The 18,917-nt window shown below is 39.8% G+C and overlaps 1 protein-coding gene across 3 annotated transcripts in view; it reads right to left on the bottom strand.

Moving 5' to 3' along the window:
- Positions 1 to 18,660, bottom strand: part of VCAN (versican) — a 104,791-nt gene extending 86,131 nt beyond the window's left edge. The window contains exons 1-3 of one of the 3 annotated variants that reach the window (XM_028530751.2): positions 18,130 to 18,660; positions 8,102 to 8,177; positions 2,291 to 2,668 (exon numbers count right to left, since the gene is read on the bottom strand). In XM_028530751.2, coding sequence (XP_028386552.1) covers positions 2,291 to 2,668; positions 8,102 to 8,171 — 448 coding nt within the window. In that variant the 5' untranslated portion in view covers positions 8,172 to 8,177; positions 18,130 to 18,660. The remainder of the gene's footprint in view (positions 1 to 2,290; positions 2,669 to 8,101; positions 8,178 to 18,129) is intronic. The other 2 variants (XM_036020495.1, XM_036020496.1) reach the window with 2 other exon arrangements.
- Between the last annotated feature and the right edge of the window lie 257 nt (positions 18,661 to 18,917).

The raw sequence follows: 18,917 nt of genomic DNA, 5'->3' as shown, positions 1-18,917 counted from the left end.
ATGACAGATAAAATGTAGGACTTTTATCCGAAAGAAGTCCTGAAGTCAAGTCAGAAATCCTGGTACTTGTCTCAAATTCCACTTTCTTGTGTTTTAGGAGTTGCATAAACTAGTAGCTCTTCCTGTCCTCCAGGGCTCAAGGAATTGTCAAAGGGCTGAGGAAAGAGAAGCTGGGGTGGAACTGTGGTCCTCCCCTCCCACTTCAACAAGAGCATCTCCATTTTCAACTGGAATAAATATGGTGACTCACTTCTGTAAGTCTGCAAAGCAAATCAAGCTAATGTGCCCGAGAAGTCACCAGAAAATAAAAATTGGGACATCTGGGTCTCATGGATGAGTTTTGAGTCATATCATTTGACTACTTTTCTTTTTTGTTATGCAGAATGAATTTTGGTTTCTGAAATATCTTCTACTCTCCTTTTGTTCCTAGTACTTTACTGGGGTTGACAAAAGTCTGCCTTTCAGAGCCTGACATCTAACTATAAGAATCTCCCACATGTCTATACTTAGATTGTTTGAGGTCTGTGCCAATAAAGGAAGTAACTGTGAGGGAACAGACTAGCCATGTCGTGGATGAGCACATGTGATCAGGGCCAACACAAAAAGACCTACACAGGCACCAAGTAAGATGCATTGACAATTAACATTTGTGTTCCCATCTCTGATATTGAAAACAAAATCATCTACTGCATTTTGGAAAATTTGTACCTTTACAGAACTACTCTGAAATTGCCAAGACGTATATATGATGGTATTTGGTAAGTATGAGAGGTGGCTTATAATAATCTCTAAGGCAAAGCAAGAATTTGAACAGTTGTAAATTAGTCTTATGTTGACTGAAGCTTCAAATAGTCTTCTTGATCATTAAAAATCTTCTGTGTGCACTGCAGATTGGCAGTGAGGGGCACAAAAGAGCCTTCATGCCCAAGGCAGTGAATAACAGACTATACAAGTATCTGCAATTGTTGGGATCATTTGAATACTTCATGTGGCTAAGGAGATTAAGCAGAGGATTTTCATTGTTTCAGAGGGGCAAGGGGCAAATCCATTGTTAATTCTTTAATGATAATTTTAAGAAGTTGTTAAACTCTTGGGCATTTTAAATATATATTTAATATATTTATATTATTATATATATTTATATATAGTGTGTATCTCTCTATCTACCTATCTATCAAGAGAAATATTAAAAGCATAAAACAATTCTATGCTAACTAAAATTAATGATAAAAAGCTTAAAAGAGCAAAGAACACAGGATATTTAGTGGATACCTGGATAATATAAAAATAGATTTATGGAAGAGAACAATAGAATCTGAATGTAAAAGGATGTCCAGAAAATTAATTTGTTGCATCTGAAATTTAAAGTATTTCCTTTTGGCTACACAAGAAAGAGTTTTAATAAAGCCCTTTGTATATATTTCTAAAAGGTAAATATATTATAGGGAAATGGAGGGTTGGAAGAAAAATCTGTTCCATCATGTCTAGGTATTAGAATTTAGCTTAGTAACTTGCCAAAATATTCTGCTTCCAAGAGCTATGGCATTATGTGTGTACCCAATTAAAGCAATTTTTCTTTGCTTTGTCTCCTAACTTAAATTCAAATGACATGTAAGCCAGCACTGGAAGATGGCTAAAACCAAATGTTTCATTGTAAGGCAATGATAACAACTAGTATATTAACCTTAAAAAAATTCTGTGAGTTATAGTTTTGATCCAATTCAAATGTTTATTGAGTTTTGGCCTTTTAAAGGTACTGTGATATGTACCATGTTACTTATTGTGGCTATTTGTTCAATGTACATTAAGAAAGAATTTATATTTCATAAAAGCAAACTCAAAGACTTTAACAATCATGCTAGAAGAGTGAGGAAAATAAGGAAAAGTCTTTGGGGAGTGTGTATATACATGCATATGTTGTATATGTGCATACACACATATGGAAAAATTTTAACAAAATGTAGATAGCCTTTACAGTCTTCGAAAGCAATATCAATAGGTCTCAATAATGAGTAATGATATTGAACTATATACCATGTCTTCAGGCATTCATTATTTCCAGTATACAAACTATATTTTCCACACTGAATCATTCAAGTTGCTATGCAAAAAGTGACCTTCCTTGATCCTCAAACAAATAACAGTGTTTCTTTTTTTGCTGAAAGATATGGACTGTTGGGATGATCGATGTTTTTTCCACTTGTTCAAACGTTGAGCAACAGTTACTTTTGAGTAGTGTTTCGAACACTTCTGAACTGAGTATCATATTATACTACCTTCTAGGCCTTACCGTTCACAGTCAACGACACCGTGTCCCGGGTGTCTTCAATTCCATACATGACGTCGCAGCGGTAGAGGCCCGCGTCACTTGCAAGCAGTTTGACCATGGTGAGTGAGGCATCACCCACGTCCTCAGGGTGTGTAGGCACCGACACTCTCCCTTTGTAGCCCGGGCCAATCTTGATAATCCCATTTTGAGCCACGAGAACAGTAGTCTCCTTTAAATCTTTTCCACTCTTGTCCAATTCAATCTTAGACCATTTGATTCGGAGAAATTCGCTGGTGGTGTTGTAACTGGGTGGTAAGGTAGGCATGGTTGAAAAATGGCAAGGAAGGTTGACTTTTCCAGAGAGGGACCCCTTAACAGGTGGGCTATTTTCCACTTTGACTAGAAGAAAGAGAAAATATCAAATTAATAGTCCTAAAAAAAGTCTATTAATTATGTAAATAGATAAGAAACCCTTACAGAAATTTGTTTATCTTCAATATATGAAATAATGAGAGTGATTTTATGTGTACAATTTCAATAATGTTTTATAACAAAGGGATAGATTAATAATATTCCTTTTATACCAAAATATGCATTAATATTAAAGTATTTGTAACTTGGTGTTTAACATAAACAAATAAGTGATAACATAAGGCAAGCAAAAAAGAGCCAAAGGAGACTAGAATCAGGAATACAGGTTTAAAATACTGGATCAATGGAAAAAAGAGCAGTTGAAAGGTGAATTTATGTCACAGGTCAGAAGATGAAAAACGTTTGTTAAGATAACTGCCACATTACCTTAGAGGAAATGAAAATAAAATTTAAAGAGGAAGTGAAAATAAAAAAAGATGCACTTCAATAGAGTGGAGCAGGGGAAGTCTAACACTTGAAAGGACCCTCTTTGGTTCAGTGTTTGAACCAAAGGCTTTCATTATAATGACAGATCCAGCTGCAATCACTTTGCAGTGAAACCTTACCTCTACATTATATCCTGGGGGAGAGCTGGCATCTGTTCACCTAACTCCCCTAAAGTATTAATCTGCACAATGTCTTTCTGTGTAAGCCCTTAAACTTTTAATGGAAAAGAATGTATTGGCTACAATGTAACACTATTACATGCAAGAGAAATGTTCTTTTACTCTTATAGGAATCCACACCTCCCCCAACCCCATCTTCCAGTGTCTACTAATTGGCCTGAGGATTGTTGGTAATAACAACAGAAATGATCGTTAACACAAAAGCAGTTTCCACTTAATGAAATATGATGAACAAGTTAATGGGTGGAGTGAAATAATAATTTGTAATTAACAACATGACATATATCTAACATCAGTGTGTTAGTGGTCAAAGGTGTTGTTAACACACATGTCAATATGGATTACATCAGAAATTATATAGTTGTCAATATAGCTCTGTGGATTCAGTATGGGATAAGTTATTTTGAAAATTGTAGGAAGATATAGAGATATTATGCTCTTTAAGAAAAAAAATACTATTGCTAGAGGTTGACATTTAACTTCAGAAAGACTGGTTTATAAGATGTTTCATGTGATACAAATAATCTAAAATTATTAATACAGTATAATATTTACTGTATATGTAATAGAAACCAGTAATCATTCCAAGTTTATAATGATCATTGCCGTCATAAATTCTTTAGCACTTTACTAATCTAACAGGGTTTAAGGCACTCAAGAGTAAATAAAATTAAAAGGAAATGTGCTATTAGCTGCAGTAAGTTAATCTTTAAAATGTTACAAAGACTATTAGTATTTTGGACTATAATAGCAAGGCAATAATTCTATTTTTAATGGCTTCCTTGGCTTATAAAATAAATTATCTTACTTAAAGCCCATCCTCAGAGTGAAACTGGTCCAATACCTTACTAAGGATGCTCCACCAAAGAAGTGACTGTTAAGATCCCAGCTTGCTGGCGACAGGCCTGGACCTGAACATGTTTCCTTATACCTCATCAAGGCATCTTTAAGCTTTGCTATTTATTGGGTTCTCCCTCTGTCCCTAAATTAGTTTTAGCTCCTTTCCAGTCCACAGCTATCCTATCTCTAATGGCTATCTGAACTGAAAACTGTTAGAAATTTCACAATCTTTTAAATAAATCTATAAAGTCCACAGGGGACTCCCAGACAGTAACCAATACCTGTTTCAGAGGCCTTTAACTTGGAACCATCCAGGGAGATAGGACTGCTCATTTTTTTTGGCCAGGAATATGGGTCCTGAGAAGGAGAGCAGTGAGGATCCTATGACCTAAAAATCTTTTAATTTACATTTATTACATTTCTAAAAAAATCTCATCTACCTTCGTGAAGAATTATTTAGATGATTGACTTCAGCAGAAGTAAAGTCTTGCATTTTTAATGGAGAATAAACTTTATCATCAACCTCAACAGTGATGTAAATTATAAGATTCTTTACTACCTCCTTAAAAATAATTTTAAGATAAGTGAATTAGAATTCACTTATCTTAGAATTCTTTGATATTTATTATTAAATTATAGTTCTCTTCACAGTTTTAGATGTGTAGAGGCAGATACAGGGTCCAAGCCAATCTATCCAATTGAGAGGTCTTGGAAACTTAGAGTATTGCTCAATAGCTCTACTGTATTGAAAAGATATACTGGAACAAAATAATGTCAAAAAGACAAATTTCCCAAGAAAATTAAAACCTTTGGTTGGGCATAAATGTATATTCCATGTAGAATCCAGGACTAACAAAAAGCTGTGTGGTCAGCTCTTTTGTGTATGAAATCTTGGGTCTTAACGCACTGGATCACAAGAGCTAAGTTCACTAAATCTAAATATTTTAAGAAAGAAATTTAGTAGTTCAGAGGATAATGTTTATGGATTATCCTTGTTTAAAAAAGAAAGCTGCTACCTGCACAAACTTGTCTGAAATTCCGACAATGCAAGGAATAAAAATGCTAACAAAAAGTTTGCTATTCTTACCAGATGGTTTGTGACCTAAATGACTACTATAAGGGAGAAATGGCTAAATACATCTAATATATGTATTGAATGAATAATCAATGACTTTTCATGCTCTGTCCATACATTCTTCAGAAGAATGATGTAAATTCCATCTACATTATTTGACCAAACACGCTTATACACACAGAGACTTTGGCCAAAACATGTCAGATCGAGAGTATAGGAATTTATCACTTTCTCAGGTGATAAATATTATTTTCTCATTATTTTTTTATGCATGACTGTGCATGACTCTAGTTATTAATATTAGAGGAATATCTAAATAACTAGGTCAATGCTAGATAATCAATATAATGTGTATTGTTAAAGCAAAGAGCTCTTCATGAATTAAAATTAAGCCAATAACCAGTACACAGGGTGTTCCTTAATGTGAGTTATTGACCTTTGAAGACCTAAGAATAAACAGAAAAAAACCTTAAGATGTAAGCACTTGCGTTGACTCACAACAAGGTACTGTGGTGTACTTCACCATGAACTTGGCAAGTCTATTTTATGTGGGTCTTACATGTTCAACTTTGTCCTCTCATATAAAAAAAATAAATTCTTCTGAAATTAGCCCCAGTTAATCACATCTCTTAATCATGGTCATAGATTTACAAAGAACTCAGTTCTTGGAGTGAAAAGAGCATGGCCTGGGTTGGGGAGGAGGTGGTAAGGTCCCTTTGAGAAAGTAAGACTTAAACTGGGATAGAGACAACCCAGATGGCTATTAGGGTCCACTGATCTGTTAACAGTTCAGGAGCTGCCATTTTCCCATTTTCAGCAAGTAAAGGTGAAGGAGCCCAACTGCCTGGGTTCGACTCCAGGCTCCGACACTAAATCGATGTATGATCTTCTACATTAACTATGCCTGCAAACCTTTTGGTACTGCAGTTTCCTCATCTAACAAATGAAGAGAATAAAAGGATGTATTATTAGAGAGTTAAGATTAAATAAACTAACTATGCAAAATACCTTCAACACATTAGGCCTAACACATTAAAATTACTCAATATTTTTAGTTATTATTATTGTGTTACTATGTTAAAATATTGTCAAGGAGCTATACCACAGTTTGTTTGTTTGTTTTAATTTGAGGGGTGAGTTCTTCTCCTTTTTTTAAGTAGAAAGTCCAAACTTTGTTTTGAATGAGGATGGTTACTCTGTCCTTCCAGGTTCTACTGCTACTTCCTCTGTAATTCCCCTTCTATTACTACCTACCCAAACCAACTCCCTTCTCTATATCTCTTTTCTATGCCCTCCCTCTTCACTAGATGCTGTTTCCCTTTCCTTTCTGTAATGTTCACCTTTATGCCTGAAAATGTGAAAAAGGCAGCTCCTGAACTGTTAACAGATCAGTGGACCCTAAACTCTAATAGCCATCTGGGTTGTTTCTATCCCAATTTAAGTCTTACCTTCTCAAAGACGCCTTACCACCTCCCCTCAACCCAGATCATTCTCTATGATGTCACACTGCTTTATTTTTATCAGTCTGAAAGTACCTGAATTGTTTATTTACATGTTTATCATCTGTCTCATGTAACTAGGAGATTAAGTTTAATGAAATCCAGGACAATGGTATATCCCTGTACACCCATTATTAAACCTGGAACATAGAAGGTGTTCAAACAACACTGTCAGTTGGTAGTTACATGAATGGATAGAGTAAGGGGTGGATAGATGAGTAAATAGATGGATAGATAGATGAAATGATACTTAAATGTTGAGTACTGAAGAATGAGTTGAAGTAGAAGTGTAGAGAACAAGAGACTGGACTGCAAAGCAGAAAAATTACATATGAACAATGAAGTAATATGAAAGTCTGTGCATGGAATGGCAAAATACTTCAAAGATTCTGGAGGACAGAGAGCGTGTGAGAAAGAGGTGGATGTTGTGTCTGTAGAGCCACCCAAACAGGAGTAGCTCACTGCAGCTCAAGGCAGTATCGTTCATGAATCATAGTCTACGAATTGGGAATTATGAAATATTCATTTGGTGGGCATATAATTTAAAGCTAAGAAAAACAGTTTATGTGAATGCATCTAGTTACTTTGAAAAGGAGAGAGAAAAGAAAGGAAAGTAGGTGCAAATACTTGGCTGTCAGTCTTCTCTTTTATCTTCTTGACTTTTCTCAAAATCTAGTCTCCTGAGGGTGTGATAGTCTTTTTTTATAGGAAAGTCTTTGAGTAGTATTGAAGAAGATGGGAAATTTGCCCAATGACACATGCAGTTGGCCCTCCATATCCACAGGTTCTGCATCCACAGATTCAACCAACTGAAGATTGAAAATAATTTTTTAATGTTATGTTGCTGGTGAGTAATATGTAGTTAAGCCTAGATGGTTGCCTCCATACTTGAACACATTCTCTAAATAATACAGTATAACAACTGTTTATATAGCATGCATATTATATTAGGCATTATGAATAATCTAGACATTATTGGTTTAAAGTATATGGGAGGATGTACATAGGTTATATGCAAATACTATGCCATTACATATAAGGAAAGTGAGCATCCTCAGATTTTTGTATCTGTGGGGAGGTCCTGGCACCAATTGCCCATGGGCACCAGGAGATGACTGTATGAGCCTTTTGCACAGTCTGGAAGTAATCTGGGAAGTTACCGTAAACCCACCTGCTTCTTTAGCATCCTGTTCATTATTCTATTTTGATTGATTTATTTAAAACCACTGTTTTCAGCCTAATAATATTCTAACTAAAAGTTTTCAGCACTGAACAGATAAAAAATTAATCTTTTATTCTAGTTATTCCATATTGCTATTCCATGCTCCAGCACTTAAATTTTTATTTCCCTTAGCACCAAACAAATTGTTACCACACTGACCTTCATGTAGTGCATGGGTTGCCATTAAGGTAGAGCACATCAATAAGATGCTTTTTATATTAATCAACATCTTGTCCTAGAAATGAAGAAAAAATCAAAGTAAATCATAAGCTTTCAGGTTTACAGAGGGCTGTAAGTCACATGCTATTTGTACATTGTATGTGAAAAGAATACCAGGAGCAGCTCCTCTTTGATAGTCAAAACAGGAGAGGAAATTGCAATAGAAGTTGTCTCAACACTATTAGTTTGACTCTCACACAGGGCAGTGGTTACCAAAGTAATCCCAGGACCCAATTTGGGGACATAACAATATGAATGTGTGGGACAACCACAACTGGGTAGGCTATAGGAAGAACAATAAATACCACAGCCCTTATTACTAGTGGCTAAAAGCTGGCACAAAGAGAGGAGGGTGACCACAAAGTCTATTTAGAAACAGGAAACTGGTCATAGAAGGAGCAAGAGAAGATAGGAAAGCAATAGGGAGAGATGTTGAAAAAAGAGGATTTGCATCAAATTTGAGATGGGAAGGAACCTGCTGGTGGTTCATACACATGGTATCAAAAGAGAGAACAAAGACTTCAGCAGGCTTTTTAAAAGCACAGACTCCATTTAGTTTCTAGGAGGCTGAACAAACAAATAAATATATTATGAAGAACTGTTAATTACAAAAAATTACCAGTGCTGGCCTTGAATTTTAAAACCATCCCAACAGTTCTAAAGTCTGAAGGGTAAAGCATGAAATAAAACACTCAGATCTGAGTCAAGAAACCCACCTGACCCTGGCTTTGCCATTAATTTATTATGTGCATGACTTTGGGAAAAACATTTTAATAAACTGAGACTCAGAATGGTCCCCTCCAGCTCAAATTTCTATAAAGCTGTAATTATGAGGATGGTAAGTACCAGTGTTGGGGACCATCTAGAAATCAAAGAGCCAATCTCTGAAGAATTGCAGATTATTTGATCTCCACAGTTCTATGAGTATTAACTGAACCCAAATAAGAAAACTTTCTATCAATGTACTTATAAACCATAATTTCTTATCACCCTTAAAAACTGTTCTCAACTTTCTTTTTTTTCTGGAAATATTTCTAAGTATAATGTTAAAAGTCTGGGCTCTACTGTTAGATGGTCCTGAATTCAAGTTCTGAATCCTCTACAGATACTCTGTGATTTGGGGTAAGTTATTAATCCTCTCATTTTCAGTAGCTAATTAGATATGAAAAGCAGTACATAATTATTGGAATAATTGTAAGAACTAATAAAATAATTCATATGACATATAACTCATTGATAAAGTATGCCAAATATTCAATATTTATTATTAAAATTACTAATTCAGCCCTGGCTGGTGTGGCTCAGTGGATTGAGTGCCAACCTGCAAACCAAAGGGTGTCTGATTCGATTCCCAGTCTAGGGCTGGGTTACAGGCCAAGACCCCAGTGTGAGGCATGCAAGAGGCAACCACACATTGATGTTTTTCTTTATATCTTTCTCCTTCCCTTCACTTCTCTAGAAATAAATAAAATAAAAAATTAAATTAAATTTAATTTAATTTAATTTAAAAATTACTAACTCAGTCTGTTTACAGGTGTTCTCTTCCCAGTTTCATATTACTAATAGTAAAAAGAAAAGTACTTGAATCTCTTGGATTTGAAAATATTAACCTGGGTTACCCATATAGAAGCAATGTGCAACTTCATGCTTACAACAAATTGTCTTATGTGCTTTGAATCAGTACTTGTAAACATGTTTGATGTCCTCTGTAGAACTAGCTCTGGGAGTCACAGCTTGTATCATATTCAGCTTCCTAACTCCCACAATATTGCTGTAGTGCCAGGTTTAGAATAGGCCCTTGAAGAACATTCGTACGCCAACCAAATGCATGACTATGCCTCCATTTCCTATTCAGAAACACACTTTGAAGCAAAGCACCAGTGGTCTCTTATGAAGATGGGCAAGCAGGTTAATTAACACCTGAAACACATTTTATCAGTCTAGTTGAATATTTACCATGATGCAATAATAACTGATGTCTGTCAATATCTTGAGTGTTGTATCTCGTAACAAACCTGGAGGAGAGGTGTGATCCTGACCCAGGAATGTGTCTTCTGCACCCTAATCTCCTCCAAGTCAGACACTCAAAGACTAAACTCTGCGTACCATACTTTATCCTTATAAAAATGTCCTCTTTATTTGATGGAATAGGAAAAGGGACCTTTCATCTATGTAAGTATAACAAATATCTTCATCACTTAAAATCATCCCAAGACAAGGTTAAGTAATGACACCAGTGTATTGAAAATACAAGAGAGAGATAGATCATGTTTTAAATACATTTGTAAAATTATGTCTGAGCAAGTGGCCAACATTTAAAAATTGGAGTTTTCACACCAAGTCTCAGATCTGTGACGTCTTTTGAAAAATCAGATCTAGCAACTCTAGGTTCATATTCTACCTGGGCAATTATTAGCACTAAACAAGCAGCAGCCTCTCACCTTGGCTCTGTGTGCTCAAGGTTATCACTGGCCCTATTGGGCTTCTCATTCATTTCTACTCCATGACTGTTCCCTGTAGGCACAGAATTTATACCCCTTAATCTAAAGGATGGTCATTTATCTTTTTAGCAAATACCACCATGCATGTGCATTCATTTGTTTCTTTAATTTTCTTAAGGCTATGTCCATGTTCATGGTTGTTAAGTCACCTTATGTTCCTTCTGTGTTTGATCTTACTAATAAATGAGGAACTCTAATAAATGAGGAACTTTATTTTTTTATTGTTGCTCTATTATAGTGGTCCCAATTTTCCCCCTTTGCCCTCCTCTGCCCAGCACACCCTCCTCGTCCCACAGTCAATCCCTACACCATTGTCTATGTTCCTGTATCATTCATACATGTTCTTTGACTAATCCCTTCCCCTTTCTACCATTTTCCCCCTCACCCCTCCCCTCTGGCCACTGTCAGTCTGTTCCATGTTTCCATGTCTCTGGTTCTATTTAGCTTATTAGTTTATTTTGTTCATTAGATACATCTTATAAGTGAGATCATATGGTACGTGTCTTTCTACTAAATGAGAAACTTGCTAAAGTCTCGCTTTTGTTTGTTTGTTTTCAGCACCACTCAGACCCCTATTTCTATTCTTCTGCTCTTCCTGTCAGTCTTGAAGGCATAATCTATTAGTGATAACAAGTCTGTCTGCATAGAAAAACCTGGGAGATAGGAGAGCTGTGCCTATATTTAGTTTTCTACTACTCCAGTAAAGTCAGTGAGGAGAGGAGAGAGTCTTTGAACAATCAAGACACAGCTGACTGCAGCTGTCTAATTGCCTGGGAGACACAAGAGACAAGGTCAACCAGACTCCTACCCATGAGAAATGACTGCACAGAGGATAAATGTCACTGCAGGAATGGGCTGCTCAGAGAAAAAGAGAGCCCAAGTTCTAGCAAACAGACATTTAATATTCTCCCTTCATTTTGGGGAAGCTCCACTGAGCAAAGGGTGACTTAGGGACACAGGCATAGTGGTTTTGTCTTCCAGTCTTCAAATTAGTTACCCCAGACAACCAACTGTCTAGCACACCTCAGCCACAAAGTGGAAGTAATGAACATTGTCTACCAGATTGCTCCTGGGTGCTTTTTCACAGGAGGAATCGTTGTAATACAGGGAGAAATATCTCGTGGTTTAGACATGAAATTTCATGAATTTACTTCACAGAATAAATGGCACCATAAGAATTTATGTCTAAGCTGCAATTAGGCTCCTGAACCTGGACTTGCTAAGCTTTTTCATGTCAATGCCCCTTAGCACTGCTGCTCTGTTCTCTGCCTGGAAAACATAGTGCACTCTCTATTCCATTTTCCCTGCTCACATTTCACCATAGCCCTTATCAGCATTTCATGAATATATTTGGTAATGGCCTTTCTGTCTCTACCATTGTATAAGCTCCAAAAAAACAGTCTTTGGTATTTTGTTTTTCATTGCATCCACAATGCACAGGACATTCAGTAAATATTTGTTGAATTAATGAATATGTCCTTTTTTTTTACATAACTAGATGCATATTACACACACTGTTTAACACATTACTTTCTTCATTTAAAATATAATACACTTTGGAAAATGTTCCAAATCAGCAAATACAGTTTTTCTGTGTTATTTTTAGCTGCATAGTGTTCCATCAGATGAATGTAGCATTTTTGATTTCACCAGTTCCCTAATGAACCTTAAAGAAAATGACATTTTCTTTAAATATCATTCCCTACATTTCATATTCAATACATCTTAACTTTTTTTATGATAAGGAATGAGGTAGAACTTGACTCTGTGAGTGAACTGATTGGTTGTCCCCAAACCATTTATTGAATAATCCTTCTTTTTCAATGAATTTTCATGTCCATTTCATTCTATTTCTGGATTCTGGATTCTCTTCAATGGAACTAGGCAATTCTTAGAATAATATACCCCTAACTCATTGTATATATTTAGTAGAAAATATATATTTATGTAATGCTGTCATTATTAATGTTATAGAATTGATTTGAATCCCACATACATAATATATTAACACCACTTATTTGCATAGTTTTCCATTTGCAAAAGCCTTTCCACAGGTATTCATCCTTTTGATTCTGACACTAAAGTTTAGAAACTGTGTCTTAATTTGGTTTTCTCAGCTGGTAAGTTCAAGTCAAGCTTTCTGATTCCTAGTCAGGTGCTTATCCCACTATACCACACAGGTAATGTAAACTCAATAATTTAGTAATAAAAAGATTATAACATATATTATATATATGTTTATTATAAGTGATGTAATATAACTTTTATGGACATAAGCACCTCTTAAAATTTTTAGATTAGAAAAACCAGGTAAGATTTGTGGGTATGTATGTGTGTTTATATACACACAGAAATAAGGTAAACTTAAATGTAGATATGCATTTACACTCTTTCATAGATTATTGATCTATCCAGAGGAATTTCAGGAAACATGACTGACAAACACATTAAACAAAGGTACTTTGCACTAACCACTGAAATACAAGTACTCCTTGCATATTCAGTGATAAGAACTTAGAAAAGTCAAAAAATCCTGGGGAATATACATAGATATAGAATATATACTTATATGTGTGTGTATATACCTAGATCTAGATCTAGATACAGATTAGATATAGATATGTCATTTACCACATCTAGGCTACCAGAGGAAACTGGCAAAAATTCATTCATTGAAGTGCATCTCATCCAAGGCATTTCTCTCTAAATCCCCTTGTTCTGATTCCAAACCAGACAGAGTACTGGCCTTGTGTTTTCTTGTAAAGTATAAACCTATACAACAAAGCATGTTTTCTCAGACCAGAGCTAGTAACCTCCAACAATGAGGGTTTGTGAATCCTAACTGGTTTCTCTAGGTCGGTGGTGACATAATAGCTTACTACAGTCATTCATTCTTTTCCTCAAAAGAACCATGTATCTTGAAAAGTTCTGCTCCATCACAGGGCAAAATCCCATTTTAAATACAGTGTCTACTGATGTTTGCATATGAATAAAGTCGACAAATATCTTTAAAGCCCACTAGGAAAGGAGAGCTTAGTTTCACCACTCTTGGGAACAATCTTGGTTGATCTTTGTGTTCCCAAAGGCTTCCATGCTCAATGAGTGACCAATCATTAACCATGAAGTCCTTAAGCATAATAATGTGAGGAAAGAGAAAACAATGAGTATGTCCTTAATATAAATTTTATTCAGCTTTCAATTAGCTTTTTAGATCCTTTCCAAACAGAATTTACAAGGCTATGACTATAGAGATCTCATAATATTAGAAGCATTTCCTTCCAGTTTGTAAGAGCAGAGAAAAAGAAGAAAGAAGAAACCTATATTTGTAAACTTATGTAAATCTAGGAGGATTTTTTCTTTCAAACTTCATTTTTAAAAGCCAAAAATACAATTTAGGAATACCTTTTAATTTCATTTTTTAACTAAGAAAAACAAAAAAGTAACTTTGAATTCTTACATAAATTCTTAGTGATTGTCTTGAATCTCATCCCTCTTCCTACCACCCACAAGAAGATTAGGGACTGTGGACTTCCTGCTAGAGGAAGTAATTGCTCAATCACTTTGGAATCCATTGGAACCCTTTGCAGCATTAGGCAAGACAGGCATATACAGCCATACAATATTCCTTTCTTAACTTAGAGCTCAGAACTAGAAGTCAGTCCCTAAGACCGTCTGCTTGATATGCTGAGATTCCAAGTTATATATTGCCCAAACTGGGAAGAGATTTTTTAAATCTATTTATTCTTAGAGGGAAGGGAAAGGAGGTAGAAAGAGAGAAGAGAAAGTTCGATGTGAGAGGGAAACATCGGGACCAAACTGCAACCTAGGCCAGTACCCGAATCAGGACTGAAACCAGTGACCTTTAGCATGGCAGAAGGATGCCCAACCAATTGAGTGCAGCCTTCAGGGCACTGAGATTTTATCTTAGAAAAATAATTGTTGCTTTCACGGGTGCCTTTCTGTTTTTATATTAAACTGACAACATGCTATTTTAGAACTTTACATGAATTTTTTTCATGATACATTTGGCACAACTTCCAAGCAGCACTTCAAACAATTTACGTCACAGCTTTTAGGAGTCAAAAAGAGAGGGAAAGAAGATCAGTTAGTTAGATGTCAGAATGTGAGATTGAAAAGATCGTTAAAACCCTGTATATCTAAGATAAAGAGAAGTACAGAAATTAAAATGCAGCTGTAGGTGGCAGTGTCTCGTTGGCGCCACATTCCCTCGAGTCACTAGTTCAGTCATCTCCTAAATAAGTGAGGAGTTCCCACTACGGGCCGGGCCCACACTGAGGCCAGTGATGCACAGGGGCCTCTGCTACACCCGCAGCCTCACAAATGCGATCACAGATAGAATTCTATCAGTCCTGTCAAAAATGGCAATTGTTTGCCATTCCAGACGAACTCTTTATAATAGCCTTGAACGTGATTATCCTGTAAAAACAATAACAACAAAAAAGATCTTTAAACCGACCTGAAGGTATTTAACACAGAATAAAATCATCACATATTTCCCACCAAAAAAAAAAAAATAAAGTTTTCTTGGAGTAAGTCTTTGCTTTTTCCCTGTCGTAAGGCAAAAACTCTTACTGATCCCAAGAGGCAAAAAAAAAAAGAAAATAAAGAAAAGAAAAGGCATTTTTTAATAAGTGTGCTTAGTGCGATCTGGTAAAAGTCGGGTCGCCTACAACAGCAGACAACACCCTCAGCCCCTAGTGCCTGGTTGCCCGGCTCCCACAACGTAGCCGGCCCCGCCTCCCCTCCCCCGCCCCTCCCCCCGGCCCCGCCTGCGTTGGAGCATAGCCCCGCCTCCATCGGTCTCTGGGCGGGGACCCACGAGGCTCCCCGCCAGCGCGTCTTAGCGGACGGCTGGTTCCTCTGGACAGCTGTGTTGGAGCCCAAGAAGTCACACCCGTCTCCGGCCCGTAGCTGAAGCCCCGGCCCACGTGGCAGCGGATAGTGAACTCCGGGGCTGCAGAGTGCCGGGGGCAGTTTCCAGCCCCAAGGGTGCTGAGCCGGTCAAAAAGGCCCCAGGCCCCAGCCGCTGCAAGGGGCTAGTTCCTCCCCTAACCACCCTTCCGCCGTGCTAGCCGCTTCAGTCGCGTTGGTTGTCGCTCTTGGGCTTAAAAAACTATTTTAAAAAGAGACTCGAAATTCAGCCCGACACCTCGAAACGAACCCTGCGGGTCAGCTCCCAGCAGTTAGCGTGCATCTGCCCCAACTCGGCTCCTTTCTTCTTCCTACTTCACCCCCTGTCCCTTTCCTTTCCCCTCCCTTCCCTTCTCTTTTTTCTCCTGGAGCCCTCCTTCCAAATTTACTGGTTCGAGTGTCCTGACGCTGAGGAGGTGTAAACTTTGGACTAAGGGGCCCTTCTTTTGCAATGCCCTGGGGCGGTGCCCCAGCTTTGCGTTCCAGTGATCAAAGGCCCTAGTAAAATCTACAAAAGCAAGGCCTTTTGTATTCTCTTTCTTATAGTGACACCCAAAATTGAGCATCACCCTTCATTTCTCTGCCCACCCAAAACCTGGACGCGCCCCTGGTGAAGAGTGTTCTGCGCCAAGCTGCAGACTCGCCACTTATCCTAGCTGACTCGGGTGTAGGCACTTCTGAAACGTCTCAAAGACAAGGTCTCCTTCCTGGGTTCTTCAAACCCCTAGATTTATGTTTCAGATTCTGAGTAGAAAACTAACTACTAAAGGGGCCCTCCATCCTTGTGAAAACTACTCGCTCCGGTGGAGGGGCTCGTTTTTCTCCACGTGTGCTGGATTTCTCCATCAGGGGGCGCCCATACCCGCCACAAAACCCCCTGTTCCTAGACGTTTGGGTTCTGCTAGTCCACTGCAGGCAACTGCAGGCTGATCCCAAGGAGCGCACCTCCTCCCTCGCTCCTCCCTTTTAGCCCAGGCAGGGATTTCACACTAGCCATTCATTTGTCAGCCATGGGGGAGGGGATGCAGGAGCTAGAGAGGCCGAGCGGCAGAGGCTGGGAGAGGGGAAGGGAGGCAGAGAAGATGGAGACAGAGGGAGAGACAAAGATGAGACAAGGAACACAGATAGCGAGACTGCCTTTCCGCCTGAGGTGTGCGCACGGCGGGACAGCTCTCCAGGCCCTGCACAGATTTCTCTTTCGTCCCGCAGCATCTTCCGGGAACATGCCAGACTTGTTGATATGCAGCTGGATCCCAGAGCAAATAGTTTAGACTATGACATTATTTCTCTACCTCGATGTCTGATGCCTAAACACTGACCGTGACCCGCCCAGTGATAGAGACCACGAGCCGGGAAGGTCCTGAGGCTCCCTACTCCACAAGCACCAGGGATGCCGTAGCCCGACAGCACCCACGACTCCACAGGGCGGTGGGACGCTTAACGGAGGGCGTCCCGCGGGGCTCCGGGCACACACTCTCCGTGGCCGTTTGACCGGCCAATAAAGTTGCTCAACTTGGGCCGAGAGCTGGGAGGGGCTGGGGAAATGGAAAGAAAAGGAAGGCTTTGGTCACCGGGGCGAGAAGGCTGGTCCTAGAGGCTCCAGATTCGAGTCCCCGCACCACCTTTGTCTGCAGAGTGCTCGGAGCGTTGGTTTGCTCCTTGAGATGGGAGTGAAAGCTCCCACTTAGCCCCTCAGGGTAAGATAAAATTCTTGCACATCACTGCTAGTTTAGGGCGAGCTTTTCCCGCCCAGGTGCAGCTCAGACCTCCACGGTACTCCAGCAACCCCACCCCCTCTCCTGCTCCTTCCCGGACTGCCCCGGTGCACAAGGCGCAGGACAAAAGAACGCAGGGGCAACAGGGAGAGCCTTGACAGCCCCCCAGTCGCCAAGGAGACGCAGCCCCGACACTCTGCACCTCCCCCGGCCGGGCATTCCCCCAGGCTGCCTACGGCTGAGGGGATCACGTCGGCGCAGGTCCCGGGCTGCTGGGACGTGGGGTCGCCCTGTCAGGAGCTGCCCCAAGCAGCTTTCCAGGAACGCAGAGAACTGACTGCACACCAGGGGCCGGGAACCAGGTGGCCAGCAGCGAAGCGGCTTCTGGGACTTGTATGTGGGCAAGTCTCGGAGTCCCCATTCAAACTTTTGCCTCAGCAGGTTAACAAAAATTTTCAGATCAATGTGCCAGGGGTCCCTCTCTCCTCTCCAGCTCAAGACCCCACGACTTTTCTAGGGGTTCTCCACAATTCTCTTTCCTCCCTTCCCCCAAATCCGTTAGTAGTTCTACGCCCACCCCACTTCGGGCTTCTTTTGTCTGGATCTTTTTCAGCACCACGGTCCCTCTGTATTCGTTTCTTCAAATGTCCTTCTGAAAGTTACCTGCATCTTTAAAGTGCTTACATTTTCTTAACTTAGCCCTACAGTTAGTTCTTTTTGCCTTAATTAAAGCCTTCTATCAATTGCAATGTACTTCTTTTTTCTAAGTTCGCTTTTTTTTCTGTAAGTTTTTTAAGGGGAAACAAAGAAACGTGATTACCTTGAAAGGCGGCTTAGTGCAGTTTGTGGGAAACAATTCACCGCAGAGCTGCGCGAATGGGTTCGTTGTTGCCTGGGCGGATCACATAGGAATCGCGGTGGCCTGGGGATGGGTGCGGAGGGTGCGGGATGGTGCTGGAGGATGCGGGAGGTTGCGGGGCTGGTCCAGCGCCTGTCCACAGCACTTAATGTTCGCGGCTGCTTCGCCTGCCCGCCTGGAGTTCTTCCCCAGAAAGGCTTGGGGCAGCTTGCCTGCAAGTTCAAATGCGGGTTGTGACACCCATCATCATTATATCACTGTACCGTCAGCATCGAGGAGGAGACTCATCGAGGAGGAGGAGGAGGAAGAGGAAGAGGAGGAGGGTTCATTCACAGGCTCCTGAAGCGCTCCGCTGCTTCAGCCACTCCTAAGAGCCCAGGCTTGGAGAGCAGGCAGAGAGGCGGAAAGGCAGCTCCCCGCGCTTGCGGTAGGGACCGCCTGCCTCCCTCCCCAGGCACTCCCACCTCTCGGCGTTTCTTCCTGACAAGTACCAATCGGCTTGGGGACAGCAGCACTCCCCATTCAGCTACTCCCTAAGTAACATCGCGCTGTGTGCGAGGAACCACTGCCCTCCCACCCCTTCCCCACCCCCACCTCCCCGCCCCCGTGCTGCCAGTTCTGGGTTAGGGGGGAACAAGCCCCCAGGCTCCTGTAGGACAGGCTAGTACTAGACAATTGAGTACCGTCAGTTCTTGCAAGCAAACGAAACTCTGTAAAATCAGCAAAGAACTTGGTTGCAGCGTGCTTAT

This window comes from Phyllostomus discolor, chromosome 3 (genome assembly GCF_004126475.2).
Source record: "Phyllostomus discolor isolate MPI-MPIP mPhyDis1 chromosome 3, mPhyDis1.pri.v3, whole genome shotgun sequence".
NCBI classification, from domain to species: domain Eukaryota; kingdom Metazoa; phylum Chordata; class Mammalia; order Chiroptera; family Phyllostomidae; genus Phyllostomus; species Phyllostomus discolor.
The sequence above is the reverse complement of the archived record's forward strand: the minus strand, read 5'-3'. Positions and strand labels throughout refer to the sequence as shown.